The sequence below is a fragment of the Colius striatus genome, chromosome 4, assembly GCF_028858725.1.
Source record: "Colius striatus isolate bColStr4 chromosome 4, bColStr4.1.hap1, whole genome shotgun sequence".
NCBI lineage: Eukaryota > Metazoa > Chordata > Aves > Coliiformes > Coliidae > Colius > Colius striatus.
Window position 1 is genome coordinate 90640393 of NC_084762.1, and position 18510 is coordinate 90658902.

An 18510-nucleotide genomic window follows, 5' to 3' on the forward strand; every position below is an offset into this window, starting at 1 on the left:
GTATGCTGTTCAGTGTGCTTTGCTTCTTTAGTCTTGTGATAAATCTTTCACAGAGTTGGAATGTGGGCATAAATATTGCTGTTTTCAAATAATGTGAAACAAAATGTCTAAATGTTAACTTCAATGATGAATCATTTAAAAAGCCAGGAGTCTTAGCTTAGAGTGATGTTTGGATATCAGTATTCAATATTTTAGTACCGATGTGTTAAAATAACAGGTCTGTTTTTTCAGATGTCTTAACACAAGACCTGAACAAAAATATTTACTATTTGAGGAACTTGGACTGTAGCTAGCTGTACTCAAAGCAAGACAAAATACCAACATCTGGTACTAATTTGTTAGATCTACAGTTTAAATTCTTGCAGATGTATGGAAATGTGGATGCTAGAAGTAAAGAGTTCCAAGTGTTCCCTCATGGAATAATAGTGTTAGGGATTTACTTCCTCTTCTGGAGGCGAGATACTGGAAAGGAGCTTCATACCACATAAACTCACTTAATTGTTGTTCACAAAGTGGAAGAGAGCTGTGAACTGATTGTAGCTGTGATTTCATAGTTAGTAGTTCTGCTCAGTCATCTGGTGAAATGAGAAAGTTGAAATAAAAATCAGCATAATACTAAAGAAGAAAGTGAGAAATGAGAAGGTAAAGTAGAGCTATTGCTGAGGAAAGCTTTAAGGGAGTGTTGGCTGGAGGCTATGACAGCCCTGGCCAAGGACAATAACTTGTTTCGCTGTAAACAAGTCCTGGAAACACTACTGCAAAGTAGATACACCAAACAAATATTGCTAATGAAGATTCAAGAGGAAATATTTCAGTAGTTTTTTATGGATGTATTTAAACTGTATGAGCTGGTAAAATACTGTTTTAGTAGCAATCAACAGTTACATTAGTATCTGAATTACTTCTAAACATTAGCAAATGTTTAAGTTTAATGTGGCTTTGAGTGGTACTAGATTTTCTTTAGAGTGTTTTCCACACATGAAGTTCTTTATTCAAACAGTGAAATCAGTTAAGTAAAAAATACAGTTCTTAATATTTTAACTGTACACAATAAGGTAGAGTTTTCAGGGGGCTGTTGTACATAATGTCTTCTATAATTACTATACTATATTTACAAACCACACTAGCACATTGCAACACTTTCTGTGAAAGGCTGGTTCTCCTTTAATGGATTTGATAGCTTTATAGAAATTTAATGCTTTACTTACTCTTTTTATACTTATGAGAGGAAAAAAATTGAAGTTACATTATGGGAGGTAGGCTCAGTTTCCAACAAAAAAAAATATTTTCATGACATTAACTTGAAGGGATGAAAGATATTAAATAAGTCACTGGTATTTACTTTATTTGATGTAGTCCATGATACTCAGATTGAAAAAGACCTTTTTACTGCTGAGCCTGTAAGTTAATTGCATACCTATGAGAGTAGTCTTATTCTGAATTTAACCAGCTAAATTACCCGTGCATTTAGTGGGAAAGGGTTAACTTCACTAGTTTCACCACTGCTAGATTAATAAATTAAGGAAAATCAAAACCTAACTGATGATAAAGGTGAAACAAGTATTTCAAATTTTCTTATATTGCCACAGTAATCTGTTTTAGGGCAGTAAGTTGTTTCTGAGAGGACAATTCAATGATCTCAAGTACATCTATGATTACTTTGTTAAAGTATGTCTGGATATTATAATAACATCTGACTAGAAGCTAGAATTTACTGAGTATGTGTAAGTACCATCTATTTAAGTACTACAATCTGTTTAGTATAAAATACAGTTAATATATACTTTAGGAGTAGTGTTGCTCTCATCCAGAGAAGTAGATAAAATTCTGGATATTATACTTGATAAGAAAAGTAGATTTTTGTCTTAAAAATGTACCAAAAAGAAAGCCAAACACTTATTTCCTTTGATGCTTGAGTACTTGAGTATTTTGCAGCTCATAAATCTGAGGGATCACAAACAAAGACCTTTTAATTTCAGTTATCCTGAAAATAAGGCATTTTAACTCTGTTTCAAAGTGATTTGGTAGTGAAAAAGATCCAAAATGTTTGAAGACACATATGGGGTGTTCAGTGTCCATTTGTGTACACCATTAGCCTGGATTGCAAGAGACATTCTTACAAACAGTGGAGTAAAAGAACATTCAAGACTTCTGTAAGGGGTTGAGATCACCACATGGTAGTGAGGAAAATAAAGACCCATCTTGTATTTCAGAATATGGGCAGGTCAAGTCTGAAGTGAGCTGAAAAATGAGTTTTGATAATGTACTGCTTTCAAGGGTTGTGGATAATGCTTTGTGGCATATAGAAGTGGAAACAAAGATCTTTCCAGTAATAAAGAAATAGTGGAAAAATGAATAAGCAATGAAATATATTGGGAGATGGATTAAAATTCAGATTCAGAAGCATTCTGACCAAGGGTTAATATTACACTATTTTCTTTATCAAAGGGAATAGTTGTTTCCAATAGTGGAGTTGCTTACAGTGAAACCATAAATTATGTACTTGAACCAAAGTTGTGGATTGAGATTCTTCCATAGGTATTTGAACCATATTATGGGTGCTCCAGAAAGTTTAAAAATCTACTTTTCTAAGTTCTCAATTAACATGAAAGAGTAATTGATTTTAGGAAGAGAGACCATTATTTTAAAGACATACTGTCACCTGAAATTTTCATGGCAAATAATTTTTCATGTAAAGAAAAGCTATTTTAGGTGATTTTTATAAAGATAAAGTCTGTAGGCTATATACAAAGACAGGAGGAGTTGGTGATGGCAGCTGAAATTTGGTCTGCAGAAGTATCTACTTGGTCAAATAAGCAAGCAGTGAAAGATTCAGAGGGACCAAGAGCCATGACAAATTTGATTTAGGGGTAAGATGTATCTGTGAGTGTGACAGAAAAGAGCTAGATATCTTGCTTTGGATAAAATAAGAACGAATCTAAATGTTGACAGATGCACCAAGGTTTTCTAATATGAAACAATTGTAGAAGAAAGTGTTAAGACCCTTTGTGTGGTTTCAGAGACCTGAGAAGTAGATGATTACCCTTCAAAAGTAGTTCATTAGGAGGGAGAAAGCCCAGGAAAATAAAAATGAGATTCCAAAAGGAAAGATGTCATTGGATCAGAAGTGGTAAATGCAACATGGGTGTGTGGAGAAGCTCAGTAGGAATTATTTCCAATCTGCTTGTTTGTGCACCACATCTGAATATCCAGAGCATAAGGGAAGAGAGAAGTCTTATCAGCGTCATCTTGCTCCCTGAGAAGGTAAGGAAGTAACTAATCCTGGAAACCATTTCCAGGCACATAAATGATGAGATCCCTAGGAAAAGTAAACATGAGTTCACAAAGGGGAAGTTGTGATTGATTGACAAGTTAGCATTCTCTAATAGAGTGACTGATTGGTAGACAAAAGGACAGCAGTGAATATTGTCTACTGTGACTTCTGGAAGACTCCTGTAAGATCCTCGATGATGGAGAAATCGTTGATCTATGGGCTGGATGAGGAAACAGATGCATTGAAATCTGTCTGCCTGGCTACGCTGAGAGGGTGGTGAGCAGTGGTGCAAAGTTCATCTGGAGTCCAATAACAAGCAGTGTGCCCCAGGGGTCAATACTAACTCCAGTTCTGTTTAACTTGATAAATCTATATGAAGGAGCAAAGAGTGGACCCTCAGCATGTTTGTGGGTGACACTGAACTGGGATTAATGGGTGATATGCCAGAGGCTTGTGCTGCCATGCAGATGGACATTGGCAGGCTGGAGAAATGTCCTGACACAAACTTCATGAAGCTCAGCAAGGGGAAGTGCACAGTTTTGCACCTGGGGAGGAGCAACTCTGTGCACCAGTATATACTGCAGACCACCCAGCTGAAAAACAGCTTGGCAGAAAAGGACTTGGGTAGATGTCAAGTTGAACAATACACAATCGTTGTCAACAAAATCAAGTTGCAATATGCAGTTGTATTGCAAAGGGCTTCATATATGCATACAGATACACATACCTTACTGTTCTTCACTGATATTTTGGCCTCACTCTGGCAGTTTCACCAGTTCTGGAATATTTTAAGAACTTTTTCTTTAGGCTTTTTACAAATTCTTTACATTATCTCTGCTTTTCTGAGTATTTTACACTTGTTTTATTAGCACTTTTCCTTTGAGGTTAGAGAATGGATTTCAAGTGGCACCTCTCCTTACCCTGCTGTTCTAGCCTTACTGACCATCTCAAGCTTTTTCTTTATCCATTGTTGTGTGTTGCTCTAACTTCCCATGGGATTTCTCTAAATGTCCTCCCATATTGTGTATATACATTGTACCCCTTCAAATATTTTTAAATGTTTCATGTAGCTCCCATTTTTCAAATAAAGTAATACCAGAAGTGATCTGTTGTTTCTGCAAAGCCATGCAAAGATTCCTATTTAAGTGGTTTCTCAGTATTTTGAGTCAGTTTCTGTTCACTGTTGATGTCAGTCAAACTTCCTTTAGTTCCCTGATAACTTCTTAGTGAAATAAGTGTCCAGTTTCTAAAAATTTATTCTGAGACATCATTCCCTGAAACAACCTGATTCTTCATGGTGTTAATTGAATTCTCCTGTTCTGAGTTTTGTATCTCTGCACCTTTCTTGTCTCTTCCAGCCTGGTGCAGAATCCATGAGTGGTGTAATACAGAACTACACATCTCAAATTTTGTTCTTCTTACAGTAACTCTTGAAGTATGTAAATGGTCTCCTAAAAAAGGAGAAGTATTGTTTCACACTCATCATCACTCCAATCCTATTAACTGGTTTTTTTTTTAAATGCAGCAAAGACCTTATCACATGGATCTGGTGTTCTTATTACTATTCAAGAATAAATCTATGCTGACTCTAAAATTGTACCTTTTTTTCCTTTCCCTCAAAAGGTTTCCCATGTTTTTCAGCATGTCCTATTTCCTGCTGATTTCACTTGCACCCTGTCTGAAGGCTGCCGTGAAGATTATGACTTAGTGGTTCTTGAATCTTTTTATTGACCCTCTTTTTTTTTTTTTGGTATTGACTGTTGTCTATGCCAATAGGTTCATTTCCCTTTCTTTGGCTTCACTTGGAAAGTATCACATTTGCTATTTCTTTATATTACTTCAGCAGGCTGAGTCTGGGAACTTCACTGCTCACCCCTGCCCCCACTACAATGAAGTCAAATAAGCAGCTGGTACCCTGTCCTGAGGAGGCATTCTACAGATTAGCCAAAACCAAGTAATAAGCACAGTTTTAAATCACTTACTCTCTAGATTTGTTTAAAATACTTTGTGACTGTGTTTTGATCAGTAATTAGAATTAATAAAAATCTATCCTGATTGTATCAAGTATTTATGTTTTTGCATTCTTCATTTAGTGATGCAGTTTTCCAAATACTAATTATCAGAAAAAACTATAATAATTTTATCAAATAAGTTTACCAATAACAAATTACACAATTTATTTGAAACAGGAAATCTTAAGGCCAAATCTGGATCTTACTTGATAATATTGCTCAAATTGGAAATTACGGAAATCAGGACAGAGTATTTTCACTCAGTTATTACTCTTGAGACTAATTAGATGATGGCTTGATAGGTGGAAAGGTAGTGTACAGCTTGGGCTTGTTTGTTTTTTCTTCTCATATTTATTGCAGTGTACAATAAAGGTGTGACTTCCTCAGAATGAGTCTATATGCAGTCATTTAAACTCAATTATAGTCCATGGGGTGAAATTATCTCCTTTCAAAAGGAGATGTCTATAAGCAATGTTGTAGATATCCTGTTTAAAAGAGGATAAATGAAGCAAATTTCACACAGATTTTGCCTCAAAGTCTCTCCCTTTACTATAGGGAGGTGGGGGGAATTGCCACCTCTAAATAGATCAAATATTTTGAAAACTGTTTCAGCTTGTCTCAGATTTTTCATGCATATATTAGATGTCCAGTGTAATGGAATGCAAGTTGATGCTTATCATTCAGAACCTTAAAACCAAGTACACTTATTTCATGTTTATCATTCTTTCAGAAATGTAAAAACAAATGCACTGTTATTTCTTGTTCTTAAATATCTACAGAACATCAGGTTATATCCTATAATCACCTTGCACATTTATTACTTCTGAATGTTTCCTACAACAGCTGGATGTCTCTTCTTTAAAACTAGAAGAAAATGTAATTTTTCTGACCCACTCAATCTCTTAGGTGCAATGTGATATTTGGATTGCATTTAGAAGCTCACATGGGCTCAGAAAGACGTTGGAACTGATTCCCCTGTGCAGGGTTTGAGTATGATATAGCCTGACAGCTTCAAATTAACCTGTTATTCTATGATTGTGATTTCACATACTGTAAGTCAAAGTGAAGTTGACTGATGTCAGCAAATTGGTTTGAGTCTCTCTGTGTATGTGAGAAACTCAAGCTAGTGAGGATTTTATCACTGAATCATGTCTAGTTTGTATGTTTCAGCATTTTTTTTGTGTAGTATAATTGGATTAAAGCATACAGAAAAAAAATACAGACTATAAACCTCTTCTAGGTTTTCAAGCTGTAGCAAAGTAAAATTGTCATGATGTGGGGAAGGAAGCTGTTGAAAGAGAGGCCAGAGGTGTATTTAATGGTGAGTGACCTGTATGTTCACAGGAGCCGTGGAGGAGTGCCTCCACCACCCACTGGAGTACCGAGAGGGGCACCAGCACCCAGAGGAGTGCCTCCCAGTAGAGGACCAGTCAGTCGTAGCCGTGGACTTCTAGCACCCAGAGCAAGAGGAGTACCTCCACCGTCAGGCTACCGGCCCCTTCCACCACCTCCAGCACAGGAGACATATGGTGAATATGTAAGTGGAGCTGTTGATGTACCATTCATGAAGTGCATGATTTTAGAAGGGTGATACTATTTCTTTGGAACACACTCTCTTTAGTTATTAACTAATTAAGTCTTGCAACCAGAATCTATGGCAAATGTGGTCATCTCTCATCATCTTTTCAGACTTGAACTGTTTCATATTACTAAAACTTCACATTATATGTACTGCCATAAAGGCATTTACAGTGCATTTGACAAAATAGTTATGTGCCACTTCAATGTATTATATTAAGTTTCTGCTTTAGAGAGATCTGAAACATCACATTGTCAGTAGGTTTTTAATTCTCAACTAAAACTGAGAATAATATTCTACTCTTCTTCCTAATCCTACTGTTGTGGTGTTCAATGATTTCACAATTAATGTATTTTTATGAAAGTTTCAGAATTGATCTTAAAATTTTAACAATGTACAGTGTATCTCAGCAAGTCATACATATTTATCTTGATTTTATTGTATTAAAAATTAAAAACCATATCAAAATACTTTATATTGTACATGAATGAAAATTATAGTCAGTTATGAATTGTTAGGGTAAATTTAATTTAAATTGAATTTACAGAGCAGTGAGATAAAGAAAAAAGCTTATTAAATCAACACTGTAGTAATAAAAATGGATTTAGTCTTGTGGAGAAATGTTTTCAAGGATAGTGCTTTTAATGTTTTATATATCTTCAAGCTTTTAGCATGCCCTCTTTACAGCCAAGTCCATCTGGACATTATCTCTGCTATTCAGACTAGCAAAAAGAGAGTTCCTGAGTTGCAGTAAATGATTTTACTGTTCAGATTTTTTTGCATTTCTCTTAGACTATCTTCCACCTACTTTCTTCCTCACTTCTTTAACGCCCCTGCAAAGTCTCTCTAAATCAAATGTCAACCTCTGTCCTTTTGACCAGAGGCCCAGTTTCCTATATAACACTTATAGCTGTATACAGAAAGAAGTTTAATATCATTAGTACACACATTTATACACTTAAACAATTCAGAAGAAACCCATGTAGTTTATCTAATTTTGAGAACTAGTACTTAAACAGTTTATCTAAATGTCCCATGGCTCTACCTTACTTGACTGTCTGTAGAATGAGAACACATGAGTATCATCAGAAATTCTTAGCAGCATATAGTTTCTGAGCCTTGGAGACTGAGATATTGAGAGGTGTTACTGAATCACAGAATGGTAGGGGTTGGAAGTGACCTTCCAAGATCATCTAGTCCAGCCGCTCTGCTAGAGCAGGTCCACTTAGAGCACCCTGTAGATTTTTTTTCCATTGAGAATTAGGATGTCTGCAAGGATTCATGAAGCTTTTCATTCCCTCAGTCTTACAGGCCTCTGCTTTATACTCATTAAAAGAATGTAGAACTGTGTAAGTTCACTCTGAATGGAAACCTTCAACCACTTATGTAAATAACTGTAAATATCTCAAAGATGATGCAGGATTTTCAGTACATAAAGTACTTGCCCACTTCCTCTGCAGTACTGTGAAGTATACTTTGGGACAGAAAATCAGACTGTCACATAGTCACAAACAGCCACCTATTCCCTTCCCTCACTTCGTGTAGTCTTTCAGACTAGTGAATCTTTTAATCAACTGTGAGAATCTTAGTTCGGCCTCCTGCCTATCCTAATATCTCCTTCCTTTTCTTGATTAAGAAATTGTTTCCTAAAAGATAGTACCAAAATGGAAAGGGGAATGCCTGTTGCATTCTGAAAAATTGGAAGGGTTAAGTCTGGAAGCAGTATCTCACACGGACAGTCATACCACAAGCAAAAAAATGATTCATTTTAGATGTGTTTTAATGTGGTGTCCTGGTTTAGCAATGAGCTGTTTTCGCCTGGTAACAGGGGGAGCGCGTTGCAGTGAAGACCCAGTAAAGAGTTTTTGGGCTCTCCCCTGTCTCCTGGATTCACACCCACCTCCAGCCTGGCTGGGCCAATCTGATGTCTCTGCCATCACTATTTAGGGACGGGAAATTGAAGTGTTCAGGAGGAGGTGTAAGAGTGATATAAGATGGAGGTGACCACATGGACCCTAGAGTCAGAGAATGAGGAAGGATGGAGGAGCATCAGACCAGAGACCCCTCTGCAAGCTGTGGTGAGAAGGCAGCTGTGCCCCTGCAACCCATGGAGGGCCATGGCAGGACTGAGAGCCACCAGTACCTCTGTGTGAGTGCGCCCGGACAGGCAGAGACTGTGTGGGGAGGCAGCTGTGGCGCAGGCCGTGCTGGAGAGCCTGTGTGCCACAGAGCAGCCCCACATGAGAGGTAGAGAGGAGCTGCAGCCTTTGGGAAAATGCACATCAGAGCAGCCTATGCAGGGCTGCCGTATGTGTGAGGTACCCCACAGACTTGCAGGGAGGACTGGTACAGAGCCCAGCTGCCCTGAGGAGAGACAAAGGGCAGAAGCTATCAGGAATAGACTGACTGAAACCCCCACTCCCTGTCCCCTTGAGCTGTTCAGGGGGAGGAGGTAAAAACACTGGGATCAGGACTCTGAGCCTGGGAAGAGGGGAGGCGTGGGGAGAAAGTAATCTTAAAGGGCTGGTTGGACTCTTCATCGTTGTACCACTCTGTTGTTTTATTTTTGGTTATGTTTGGGGTTTTAAGGTTATGTTTTAGTTGATGTTGCATTAAATTATTTTCTATTTCCTTCTCCAAGCTGAGTAGCCTGGTCTGTTTTGTCCTGAACCTTAAGCAGCAATTAAGCTCTCCCTGCTTTTGGGCAATCCTCAGGTCTTTGGTACTTGAGGCTAATCTTGGTCTTTTGTTCCCTGATGGGCCTAAACCATGACATGTGGGCTCAAGATGAATAGAATTAGATGATCATTGCTGTCCAATGCTTGGAGCCCATAGGGAAAATTTGCAGAACTTACCTGTTATAGAAGGTTCTTCACAGGTGTAGACTACTTTCATCATCTGTCAGCTTTCTGGGATGTTTGTAACACTGACTGGGTGCTTGATGTGTCCTCTGCTCAAGTCATGCAGCAAATCAGACTAACAATAATATCTGCTCATTTTTTTCTGGTCGAATATAACTAGTTTTTCATCTCCAGTGTTGCCAGTGTCACCTATCTTAGCCCCAGGACCTGCTCCTACTGGTCCCTCACCATATTACTAGTAGCATGATGAAGGTTTTGAAGCCACTAAATGACAATTCCTTATTTTCTCTGAACCCCGTGTTTTTAATAGCTAGAGCATTAGCTTAGACAATAGCAGAAGTTAAGGCCTTTGTGGTTAGCCACCTTTATAATCACTGCTCTGTTCAGTGTGATAAACTTTTTCTGAAGGCCAACAACACACCTCACTTTTATGTCTTCACTCATCAGGTCAGGAAAGAGCCTAGTATGACATATGAAGCATGTCGAGGATGATTTTTATAGTATTGGGATAGGGAAGCCATACCAGTTGGTTGCTAGATTTATTTGAAGCACTTGCTTCAAATAAATAGTTTCAGGGACAGCTTTCTTTAAATTATACAAGAATTTTTCTCTACTCATAGAACAAAACTCTGCAATAGATAAAAATAATTTCATATTTTCTTAAGTCGACAGTTTATTCCTTTAAGGTAAGAAACAGAAACTGTATTTAACTACAAGCTGGAGATTTTAAGCTTTTCCCTGACATTCAGTAAGCAGGAAATTAATGTTATGCTAGCAATTCACTACTTAAGAGTCAATTCCTTAGTCAATGTTCAGTCTAACGTAGGTTAGACAGTAACTATTCAGTCTCTTTTACTGTTTAGTGACAGTTGCTGCTCTCTGCCTCTTCTTGTTGCCTTCTTACCAGCTTCAAGACCTTAAGGCTTTTTTTTCCAAATTAGTAACACAGCAGGGCGGCTGAAGCTTTTTGAAGATTATTTTTTTGTATTTTCTGCTCTTTTAATTTTATAAAGGGGGACATTTTACAAATATTCTGTAAGGAGTTCACTTCTGTACTTCATATGAATAGGTTTGTGATCATGTCATGTCAAGTCCTGTTTTGGCTGCTTAAATGTATTAAATGTAAAGTGATATTCATCTGAGTTCATGATCAGATTTAGGCATTGAGATATGGACTTCAAGCAGTGCTATGGCAGTGTGGAATGTCTGCACTGAAAAATATAACTTGTCTATTTAAGTTACAGCCAAGACATGCTTCAACACTGCTTTGAGAAGCAATCAAGTCTAAATATTTCTTCTAAGTATGTGTGGAAGTTGTTGCAGATATAGAGTTGTTTTTCTGGTAATTTTATTGATGGTTTCTTGTGTTCAGACAAGGGTTAGTTACCTGAGCAGCAGATTTTTCTAATGCAGTAACTACATGTATAATTTCTAGCAGTTAATGCTTCAATTAGAATGCTTTAATGAGATAGCTTTGTGTAATAAGAAATTGAATTAAGATAGAATGTCTACCAGTAAGAGACTTAGGGAGCCTTTCTAAAGGTAAATAAATTGTGATTTGAAAAAGAACATTATAAACTATTTCCAATTATGTTATGTAAAAAAGAGACTGATAAACTTCAAAGTACACTCTTTCAAAATTGACATTTAATTATTGTCACATTTTGGGAAGATCCTAAAGTTTATGGGTTCAAGCCTTATAGCTCCTGAAGCATACATCTCTGGTTATTTCCAAAACTACATGACAATGAAGCAATGTTTCAGGTGTAATTGAAACTTAAGCTTGTAATATGAATTCTATATTATGTGACTGTACTTACACTATATGTACTGTAATGTACATAAATGTTAGACAGGTAAGTTGTATGAGACCATGCTCTTATTTCTTATGAGAAATGGGACAGACTGAAAAGACACCACTGGAACATGCTGTCTGACAAGGTCTTACCCAAAGTCATGAGCAGGTGATGTTGTATTATATGTGTCTCTAACTGAAAGCTCAGTATTTCTGCAGTAGTGGAAGGGGGCTGACATACCTCATATTCCTTTGCTTCTCTCTGCTTCTGACACTATATGCTAGGACAGGCAGTATCTTCGTGGTTAGCACACCATCTCCAATGCTTTCTGTCCTTTGGATTTGATGAGTAATCTTTACAGATTTGTTGGAAGACTTAAGGGAAGTTTGTTCACAAATAATGTTTGACTGGATGGCTAAGCAAAACTCACTTAATGATCCCCTGATTTTTATAATATGCGTATATGTATCTGTTACTGAAAAGAACAAATGCTATGTCTTAGTATTTACAGGTGAAAACCAATTCAGCTGCATAACATATACCCTATTTAGTGCACCTTCCTAGAAACCTAGTGCAAATCCTCTGTTTTCACTTCCAGCATTTTGAATTCCCTGTCTTCTCATTGAGATTTTGAAAATGTGGAAATGAGGATTAAGGTGGAAGCAATTTCTCAGGGTGATTAATAGAATGATGATTTTGTGTGGCAAACTGTTTTTAGAACAGACTTTTCTCATTAACATTCATTTACTCACTTGCTGTTCATGGTTGAAGAAGGAAGATCTGTAGGAAAACAGCAAAAATTTCATATGTCATATCAAAAACCTGCAAGCTTTTTATTTACAAATAAAGGCTTCTTGGAACTGAGATAGCAAAATATCAGGCAAAGTGCTAGTCCTGATGATGTAAGACTTCACATAGAATTTACATTCCCCCTGAAGTGTTCAAGAGTAATTTTAATGTTGCTTTCCAGGAGTCACATGAGATTTTAATTTACATTGGTCTTGGCTGTTTTCTAATAAAACACAACATTAATTTCAAATGGCTTTATTGGCTTAGATATTTTGAATGTGAAAGCCGGGCTTTTGTTTGGGTTTCTAAGAAGGGACTAGAGGTAGCATCCTTGTCTAAGAACTGGACGTGGTTTTTTTAAAGCAATGTATTTACTCAGTTGTGGCCTTTCAGAAGTGATAAGACCTTCCTTATTTATCACTTTCTTATCAGGGTGAATACAGTGAAGACTTTCAGAAAGCAAGTTCATAATATCAAACCATTATTTCTTGGTGCTTTTTTTGCCTTTTTTTTGACACTGCTCCCTGCTGTTGTATTTAGAAAGACAGAATTGTTTTGACCTGGTGGTAACTTGATTTAATTAGCACGTTAGCAAATCTTTTTTTCTTTGAAGTGCATGAAAAACAATCCACTGGTACACAATCCACATCTCTCACTCCAGGAATTACCTTATTAGTTCTGGTTGAAAATGCAGTAGACTCCTTCTAGATGAAAATCTACAAAACAAGAGCTTACAGTCTATGTATGTTTGTTGCTAACAAACAGTCCTTAATGTTATCTCTCAGACTTGAGATGGTAGTAGTTCCCCATATTTGTTTTGATTGCCCCATATTCCCAGTTGAGTAAATGATGAGGAAATGTTACTTTCAAGTAACAAAATGGTTATTCCTTCCCTTCACAATTGTAATTTGTCAGAAAAATTCTTTGTCACTGCATTGATGTTGTCTTACGTTCTTTCTCCTTCAAGTTAATCTCCCGAACATTTTTTGTGAGGTAGTTTTTATATAGAAGGAAGATATCCTCCAGTATTCTTTGATAAAGTACTGATGTAAGTATTAATTTCAGAGAATGACAAAGAAAAACAACAACCATTTAGTTGTTGTGATAAGCCTTGATTTTTCCTTTGGATGAATTTCCTTAGTTGTGGAGAGCTGGAAAATTGATTTCTTATTGTCTTCATTTTTTTTTAGCACTGCAAATGACCATTTTGTTAAAAAGAACTTTTTACTCTCTTCTTTCTTCCTGTTTCCCCTGTCTTGTTTTCTCTGAAGCATTGTTAATTTCCACTAAAGAGGCCCAAACACTAGTCTATTGTTGTCACTGCCAGCAGATTATAATTTAAAGCCACCATTTCTAATTCTTTATGAACAAGAGTATGTTTAGAGTGCTTAATTATTAGAAACACTCATGAGCAAGGCTGAGCATGATTTATGATGTTTTGGGCAGTCTAGAGACTGTAGCAGAGATTTTTTTGCTTCTCATTGCATAAGCTTTTATTGTTTTTATCTTTTTACTTGTGATAGTAACTTCCTATTTAGTGTATTTGAAGAGTGCGTATTTACTCGTTGCCTTTGATTTTCCTGTGAAAAACTTCTGCACTTTGCACTGGAAAACTTTGCTATTACCAATGCTGCCTTTTGGATTTACATCAGTTGTGACCACTGTGATTAGGACAACTGCAGGCTGAAATGCTCTTAAAGAGGAAATGGGATGTGATTCTGGCTTAAGGTGACTGTCTCTTCATCTGAAGCATAATGATTGCAAACTTAGGAAATACAGCAAAACAAATTTTTTATACTATAATTATATGATTGGAATTGGAAATATGTTTTATATAGTCTCAATCAGGAGAAAAATATAGGTTTTTCTGTTTAAAGTAGACAATAGTTTAGAAGAACACTTACTAAACAGTATTGTAGCTACTACTTAAAATTAATTGAATTAATTCAAAGCAACTTAATGATTACTTTGTAGAGGTTACTTATTTCATAGAGAATCATGTTACTTACCCATATCGATGTCAGTAAGTGACTCTCACTAAGCTTTGGAGGATAACCTTGAGGGGCATCTCTGCTCCAGGGAGGAATTTCTAGACATATTGCAAGGAAGATTCTGTAGGAATCCCCACTCTGACTGGGCTTTTATAGAATAGAGCAATTGACTGAAAGTTATCTACTGCTGAATCTACCTCTTGGCAGAGCTAGCAGAAACATCTGGTTTCTAGCAACAATGTTATCTCAGATGTCTGTTTCACAGCCCAGTAGCTCAGGAATTTTCTTATCCTCCCCAGTTATTCTGGGGAATATCAGACAGCTGAGTCAGGATGGTCTGTAATGGCCTTCACTAAAGACAATGTGACTTCCTTCAGCTTGGAACTTTCAGGCAAAGTGCCCTGCTACTCTAGCTTAATAAGGTTTGAGATATTACAGGAAAATTTAATACTCTTTTTCAGAAGATCTGTCTTGTAGTTCCAGCTGTTCTGTTACTTTAAGGGAAGATTCATAAGACAAATTAATAGAAGCCAGGCCAGTCATTCTTGATCCCTTCCTGGTTGATATTTTAAATGTTGTGTGGAAGATACATGTAGCTTAAAGTGGATTTTAACATTTTCAGCTCTTTTTTTTTCCTATATTTTTGTTGTAAGCACAAACTGTATAGCACACTTGCCTGTCACCTTTTGATCAGACTAAATCTGATAAGTTATCCAGAAAATTGAAATAATCACAGTCTTAAGGGCTAGAAGGGACCTTAAAAAATAATCTAATCCAACTCCCCTACCAGACCAGGACCACTTAGAGTAAGTCACACAGGAACTCATCCAGGTGGGTTTTGAATGTCTCAAGAGAAGGAGACTCCATGACCCATCTGGGCAGCCTGTTCCAGTGCTCCCTCACCTGAACAGTGAAGAAATTCTTCCTTGTATTTCTTTGAAACCTCTCATGTTCCAGCATGTACCGTTTGCCCCTTGTCCTATCATTGGACATCACTGAGAAGAGCCTGGCTCCATCCTCCTGACACCCACCCTTTATATATCTGTGAATGTTAATGAGATCACCTCTCAGTCTCCTCCAAGCTGAAGAGCCCCAACTCCCTCAGCCTTTCATCAGAAGGGAGATGCTCCACTCCTTTCATCATCTTGGTGGCCCTGTGCTGAACTCTCCATCAGCTCCCTGTCCTTCTTGAACTGAGGGGCCCAAAACTGGACACAAGATTCCAGATGTGGTCTCACAAGGGCAGAGTAGAGGGGGAAGAGAACCTCTCTCGACCTACTGCCCACAGCCCTTCTAATAAACCCCAGGATGCCATTGGCTTTCTTGGCCACAAGGGCACGTTGCTGGCTCATGCTCATCCTGCTGCCCACCAAGACCTCCAGGTCTCTTTCCCCGACACTACACTCCAACAGTTAATTCCCCAACCCATACTGGTACATGGTGTTTTTCTTTCCCTGATGCAAGACTCTACACTTGCCTGTGTTGTATTTCATTAAATTTCTCCCTGTCCAACTCTCCAGCCTGTCCAGGTCTCATTGAGTGTGTCAGCCACTGCCCCCAGTTTAGTACCATCTGCAGACTTTCTGACAGTGACTCTGTTCTCTCATCAAGGTCATTAATGAATAGATTGAACACTACTGGTCCCAGCACTGGTCTCTGAGAGACTCCACTAGATAAAGGCCTCCAACTAGACCCTGCCCCATTGATCACAACTCTCTGCCTTCTTTCCTTCAACCAGTTCAGAATCCACCTCACTACCTGATCATCCAGCCCACACTTTCTCTGTTTTGCTGCCAGGATGCTGTGGGGGACAGTGTCAAATGCTTTACTGAAATAACAGAAACAAGATGCACCTGTTCATGAAGTGAAAACATGAACTTGTTTGGGTATTTGTGTGTTAGAGGGGAAAAGGAAATACAGCTTCACCGGTAAATGTTCTAATTACCATTAGGAAGAGCTATTTATAGAGTTACATAATAGGAGTAGAGAGGGAACTCCAACTGCATTTGGCATGTAGTAGGAGTGCAAATGCTGTCATCTGTGTGAAGAAAGATAGCTTTAGATATAGAAAGGAATGCTGTAAAATCAGCAAGGAAAATGTATTTTTTTCTTCTAAAAATATCTTAATTGCAGTTCTTGCTGTATTATACAGGAAAGTCTAAATAGCAATGCTTGTCAGTGAAACCGTGATGGGATTTAGTATAGGATGTCTGTGAATATTTGAGTTCTGTCCATTTTCATTATATGTATGTAAAAAATGATAGTTACTTTCATCTAAATTAGCATGATATTTCATAGTACTGAAACATGCCACGTGACTGAGGATATTCCACCTGCATACTAAATAAAGAAGTACTTATTGAAGCCACAAGATGTCTGTGATTCAATCAATAGTGTGGATTTAATCTAAAATGTGAAACATTTGCCTTGGCCGAACTTATTTGTAATCTCCTGAAAGAGGAAAGTTTTCAAATACTATATAACTAGGAGAAAATAGTCAGACCTTGCTCAGGCAAAGCCCTGAAACATACTTCACTTGCCCATACCTAATTGCTACTTCAAAGGAATAATGCACAGTAAACAAATGTTTTAGAATTTGAATCTCATATCTCTTAACAAAATAAGCCATTGAGAGTGGCTCTTTTAAACCTATTCAATGTTTGCAGCATATTGCACATGAAGTTTATCCTGGTTTTAATGTAAGTTTTTGACTCTGTAAATACAGCAATAAAGAAAGAATTTATCTATTTAAGCAGATTATAGCAATTACAACAGCACAGGTTGATCATTTTAATGCTAAATGACAGGTGTCTCACATGTGAAGTACTAACCAGAAAGCTTTTCATTCAAAGCTTACAAGAGCCACTTTCCACATTATAATGTTGAGCTGAATTTCTACAGTAGTCAATTTATTAACATAAAATGGTGAACAATAATGAGTTCTGGGCAAAATTTCTCAGGAAAAGAAATGTTAGTGCTACAAGCACTTAAATATGATACAACATTTCCCCTAATTTTCTTTTTGTTCTGATGGACGTTTTAAGGGTCTTCCTGTGTCAAATTTATCTTGTTCCTTTCTTTGAGAAGTTGTAGATACACCATAACTTCAGATTAGTCTGTTCTCTTCTTTTCTTTCTTGAACAAATTTTACTAGAGTAGTTAACATAAATGTGAATAGGACTGACAGTTTAAGGATTCTTCAGTGATTGCTTAGTGGCAAAGCTTTCCTAATGTGTGAAAATGTTTTTTAGAGTTCTCCACTTTCATTGTGGTCACTGCTGAAGTTTGGGAATCCCCCTCTTAACAATGGTTGGGAGATTATGTGCAAGGAGACCAAATGCTATGTAAATGTTCTGGAACAGAGCAAATACACTGGCTCAGACAGTTTCTGCTGATGATCAATGTCTCTATTGTTAACAGATGTCTGTGTATTGCATCAATAAGTAATGAAGTGCTTATTTGTAATAACTGGCAGAAGGCAATGGTTTTTGTGGGTTTAGTGTGTGGCTTGTCAAGAAAAATGCATATCCATATCAGATGGGCAAAGAAAATGCTAAAACTCTTTTAATTTTTAGTTTCAGTACAGTGAACTACTGAAAGAAAAAACAATGCTTTTCCTTATCAAGTGGGAATATTTAGCTATAGATCTCTTTGCTATTGACAATGGGATGAATCCTTGTGTTTTCTTCCAGACCTATGAAGAGACTGTCACTTGTGCTGACAAATACTCATAATCATCCTCCTACTAATCACTGCTAGGAAGCAATCATGTTCACTGATCTAACAGTGGGGAAGCAGAATTGATGGGCAGATTGCCTGGTTTTCTGTCTAAGCAATTTCAAGTGACTGGAAAAAATGCTAAAAACTCCTGGCAAATTCAGTTTTCTTTCAGTTGCTCTGAGAATGTCACTGACTCCAGCTACAGTAAGTTTTCCTTACAAGACCTAGAAAGCTGTCAGTTTCCGGTCATTGAAGATGTTTTCTACTAGAGCTGGACCAATCTGTCATTTCTCATCCCTACTTAATTGATACTGCTAGTTGGTTTTGGTTTTTGTCATTGCTGAAAGATTCTTAAAGGTTCCTTTTCTTGAGGAAGAATTTGTTCTTGAGTCTTCATCCCTATATTACTAGAGTTTGATACACACTGTTTCAGAAAACAGCATATGTAGGCTGTTGAGTCCCTAGGTATTCAAAGTGTCTTATTAGGT

General features: G+C 37.3%; 1 protein-coding gene across 2 annotated transcripts in view; it reads left to right on the forward strand.

The window, feature by feature from the left end:
• The window catches only part of KHDRBS3 (KH RNA binding domain containing, signal transduction associated 3), a 93603-nt gene that overhangs the window by 54207 nt on the left and 20886 nt on the right, over positions 1 to 18510 (forward strand). The window contains exons 6-7 of one of the 2 annotated variants that reach the window (XM_061995312.1): positions 5118 to 5228; positions 6631 to 6823. In XM_061995312.1, coding sequence (XP_061851296.1) covers positions 5118 to 5228; positions 6631 to 6823 — 304 coding nt within the window. The remainder of the gene's footprint in view (positions 1 to 5117; positions 5229 to 6630; positions 6824 to 18510) is intronic. The other variant, XM_061995313.1, reaches the window with a different exon arrangement.